Consider the following 4,840-nt stretch of genomic DNA (forward strand, 5'->3'; position numbering starts at 1 on the left):
TCCTGTGCCCCAGGACAGTTCAGTCAGTATGTTCTTCCTGTGCTCCAGGACAGTTCAGTCAGTATGTTCTTCCTGTGCTCTTCCTGTGCCCCAGGACAGTTCAGTCAGTATGTTCTTCCTGTGCCCCAGGACAGTTCAGTCAGTATGTTCTTCCTGTGCCCCAGGACAGTTCAGTCAGTATGTTCTTCCTGTGCCCCAGAACAGTTCAGTCAGTATGTTCTTCCTGTGCCCCAGGACAGTTTAGTCAGTATGTTCTTGCTGTGCCCCAGAACAGTTCAGTCAGTATGTTCTTCCTGTGCCCCAGGACAGTTCAGTCAGTATGTTCTTCCTGTGCCCCAGGACAGTTCAGTCAGTATGTTCTTCCTGTGCCCCAGGACAGTTCAGTCAGTATGTTCTTCCTGTGCCCCAGAACAGTTCAGTCAGTATGTTCTTCCTGTGCCCCAGGACAGTTCAGTCAGTATGTTCTTGCTGTGCCCCAGAACAGTTCAGTCAGTATGTTCTTCCTGTGCCCCAGGACAGTTCAGTCAGTATGTTCCTCCTGTGTCTCAGGACAGTTCAGTCAGTATGTTGTTCCTGTGCCCCAGGACAGTTCAGTCAGTATGTTCTTCCTGTGCCCCAGGACAGTTCAGTCAGTATGTTCTTCCTGTGCTCTTCCTGTGCTCTTCCTGTGCCCCAGGACAGTTCAGTCAGTATGTTCTTCCTGTGCCCCAGGACAGTTCAGTCAGTATGTTCTTCCTGTGCCCCAGGACAGTTCAGTCAGTATGTTCTTCCTGTGCCCCAGAACAGTTCAGTCAGTATGTTCTTCCTGTGCCCCAGGACAGTTCAGTCAGTATGTTCTTGCTGTGCCCCAGAACAGTTCAGTCAGTATGTTCTTCCTGTGCCCCAGGACAGTTCAGTCAGTATGTTCCTCCTGTGTCTCAGGACAGTTCAGTCAGTATGTTGTTCGTGTGCCCCAGGACAGTTCAGTCAGTATGTTCTTCCTGTGCCCCAGGACAGTTCAGTCAGTATGTTCTTCATGTGCCCCAGGACAGTTCAGTCAGTATGTTCTTCCTGTGCCCCAGAGCAGTTCAGTCGGTATGTTCTTCCTGTGCCCCAGGACAGTTAAATTCAGTTAATTCAGTTGTGAGATAATAACCCATTTTATAATCATGGATTAATTGTGTCTAAGAATGTGTGAATATGTAGACCATCTCCACGAGCACTTTACCTACCCTGTGGTGATCCACGACGCCCACTACATGCCCCCCAAGGTAAGAAAAGCATGGTGAATATAAGATACTAAATAAGCGACCTAAGTTACTATATAAGCTACCTAACATACTATATGAAGTAAGCTACCGAAGTTACTATATAAGCTACCTAATATACTATATGAAGTAAGCTACCCAAGTTACTATATAAGCTACCTAATATACGATATGAATATGAAGTAAGCTACCCAACTTACTATATAAGCTACTAATATACTATATGAAGTGAGCTACCCAAGTTACTATATAAGCTACTAATATACTATATGAAGTAAGCTACCCAAGTTACTATATAAGCTACTAATATACTATATAAAGTAAGCTACCCAACTTACTATATAAGCTACTAATATACTATATGAAGTAAGCTACCAAAGTTACTATATAAGCTACTAATATACTATATGAAGTAAGCTACCCAAGTTACTATATAAGCTACTAATATACTATATGAAGTAAGCTACCCAAGTTCAAGTTTCTTTAATAGTTGTCATACAGAAGTACAGAATGCTTTCATACAAAATGCTTCTTACTGTTACGCTCCAGAGACTGTGCTAGCCAAGATAGTATCAAATAACATAGTATAGCATGTAGTTACTATATAAGCTACCTAATATACTATATGAAGTAAGCTACCCAACTTACTATATAAGCTGCCTAATGTACTACCGTAATTCCTCTAATAGTAACCGGTATTCAATTAAAAACCAGGTCTCTATTAATGACCGGGTGCGCTGTTGAGCTAAGCAATTATAAGCCGGCCTCCTAATACAAGCCGGGTATATTTTGTTATTGTTGTTATATGCTGGCCTGGCTGTGCAGTAAATACCATATAATGGTATGGTGTTAATGTTTACCAAGAGAGTAAGCCTACCTCAGAATTGTATAAAACGAAGTTATTATTATTATTATTATTATTATTATTATTATTATTATTATTATTATTATTATACCAGTATTGTGATTGCACTATTTTACTTTATTTTACTTTTTTTGACCACCTGTAATTGCACTGTTTACTACCGTATTTCATACAGTACTTGGTTTCAATAAATGAACCCAGTACATTTTACTGGGTTCAAACTGACACAAAATGTTGATTTATTCATTATGATCGGTTTGAAAATTAGAAATATAGGCCTCTCTCTTATACATGCCTCCTCCTAATACAAGCCTGGTATCCGCTACAGTTGAAACAAATACAAGCCGGGGTTACTATTAGAGGAATTACGGTATATGAAGTAAGCTACCCAACTTACTATATAAGCTACTTTTCATTTCAAACCTTTATTTAAACTCAAAAAGGCAACTGAGGTTTCCCTCATTTACAGTCACATTGAGTACAGTGTTAAGCCTGAATTGAACCTTGTGGCTCACCTTTAGTTATTGATCAAAATCTTGATTGAGCATAACCCAAGTTTACACTGCTAGCTAATTTAATACAAGTTGTGTTTTTTTTACTATCTTTTTGACTGTCAATAATATGTATACAAAAGAAAATCATGTTGGGGTGAATGGTTTGTTAGTTCGTTTTTACAGAAATTTTAGTTGTTGACTTGTCTGTCTTCAATTCAATCTACATAGGCTACATGTAGCCTATTCTGACTCTATATATATCAGCCCTGTACCTAATACTACTGCTAATAATAATAATAAAACTACAATCTTACTATGAGTTTGTGCTTTATTCAGTGATTCCAGGAAGAGACACAGTGGGATATTTAGCTGTGAGCATCTTCTGACTGATACATTTTTTAGAGGATGGTTTTAATTTTCAAAATGGGTATGCGTGTACATGCACACCCATATGCTATAGGTCTGTAAAAATCATGTTTTATATGCAGTAGCTATATGAAAGATCATGTTTTATATATGGTAGCTATGTGAAAGATCATGTTTTATATACAGTAGCTATATGAAAGGGGCCATAATCATGTAAGACTTTGTTTCTTATCGATTTCATGAAATCTTAACATGCCTATGATTTCCAGACCTATGCAGAAATGTTTCTTACACATTTCATGCAGTGAGGTAGAACTTAAAGGTGCAATATGCAACTTCAAAATACAAGTTTTGCTTTAACACTTTGAGTGCCAACGACGCTATGTCGTTAGTTCATGCCGACCGTTGAATGCCAGCAACGACATATAGTGTTTGTTTGTAGTTTTTTTTTTATTTATATTAGCGATTTGAATTCATATTTCATCAATCTAGTCTCACGTTAGTCCAGCAACCTCTCTCTGAGCTCCATTGGGAAAATACCGCCCCCTATCATCTCTCCCTGTGTAACTGCACCCCATTGGATTATACTGATGGGGGGGGAATCCAATTTCCTCATTTTACTTATCCGGCAAGCCATCCGGAGAGATCCAAGTCTTCGCTGACCACCAGAACAGCGGAGAATGTGTGTTTCCAGTACCCAGCGTTGGATCAATAAACGCGATCGATATTTGGAATGGCGATCAGGAATTGGAATAATCTTTTTGGAGAACATCTGATCTGAGGTAAGGAATCTATTTTACCAGTCTTGGCATAATCAGCTATTTTCACCTATATATCAGCGTGTGCCGTATGTGTGTGCGATCAGGAAATAAGAAAAAATTACGTTTTTTGTGTATTCCAGAATATTCCAGTAAAGGCTGTTTATCACAGAATCTTTATATTTTCCTGAAACTTTCAAGAAAACAAGGGTTTTTCAAAATGGTATAAAACGGAAATGAACCGATTAAAAAAAACAATCCGTTTCGACAATGTTGACTGCAAACAAGTCATTGATAAGCGACGGCCATATTATACACATAGCCATAATTTAAGATATAGTATATGCGTTCACAACGCTATCATTGAAGTGGGTGGTGGCATTCAACAGGGGTAAGGTGCACCGCATTGCTGGTAATCAAAGTGTTAATGTTTACAAATAATACAAAAGGTAAACAAACCTATTATGGCTTAAAAGTGCGTGCAGGTGGGGTTGGGTATACCCACCACTATACCACTGAAAAACTGTTTTGCACACATTCATTTAGTTGAGTTAATGAAGTTGCCACCAGTGATGTCATCAGGGACATTGCATCCCCGTCTTAATTACAGCTCAATGAAATTATGTAGATAAAAAATAGCAATACCTCGTCTTATAGGGACTGGTACCCATCATTTCATTTGAGTTGTAATTAACACAACACAAAGATTGTCCCTGATGACATCACTGTTGGCCATATTCAAACTCCTTTACCCGGGCCTTTGCAGTGATGGCTCCGACACTGGAATACGCTCCCTCTCAACATCAAGTCTGCCAACACCGTACAGACATTCAAGGCCTTGCTTAAAACCCACCTTTTCTTTCTGGATGATCACTGAGTTACTTTGCTGTAGTGTGTCTGAGGTGTTCTTATGTTCTCCGTCTGTCCGTCATTTATTCGTATTATTATTTTTTCTCCCCGGGCTGCGCCCCGGACCAATGAAAAAATTGGCTGCGGGTCACATTATAAATGAAAATATCATATCAATAACTGGCCCTTTAACAGTTCTGGGCCTTGGAATGATTGTCTTGCTACACTGTGTGTAATAATAATCATCATCGTTCTCTTTAG

At 39.2% G+C, this 4,840-nt stretch overlaps 1 protein-coding gene across 3 annotated transcripts in view; it reads left to right on the forward strand.

The window, feature by feature from the left end:
* enosf1 (enolase superfamily member 1) overlaps positions 1 to 4,840 on the forward strand; it is a 36,986-nt gene that overhangs the window by 31,784 nt on the left and 362 nt on the right. For 2 of the 3 annotated variants that reach the window (XM_084322358.1, XM_084322356.1), the window contains one exon: positions 1,169 to 1,250. In XM_084322358.1, the coding sequence (XP_084178484.1) occupies positions 1,169 to 1,250 (82 nt within the window). The remainder of the gene's footprint in view (positions 1 to 1,168; positions 1,251 to 4,840) is intronic. The other variant, XM_084322357.1, reaches the window with a different exon arrangement.

Source organism: Notolepis coatsorum, assembly GCF_963971535.1.
Source record: "Notolepis coatsorum genome assembly, chromosome: 10".
NCBI lineage: Eukaryota > Metazoa > Chordata > Actinopteri > Aulopiformes > Paralepididae > Notolepis > Notolepis coatsorum.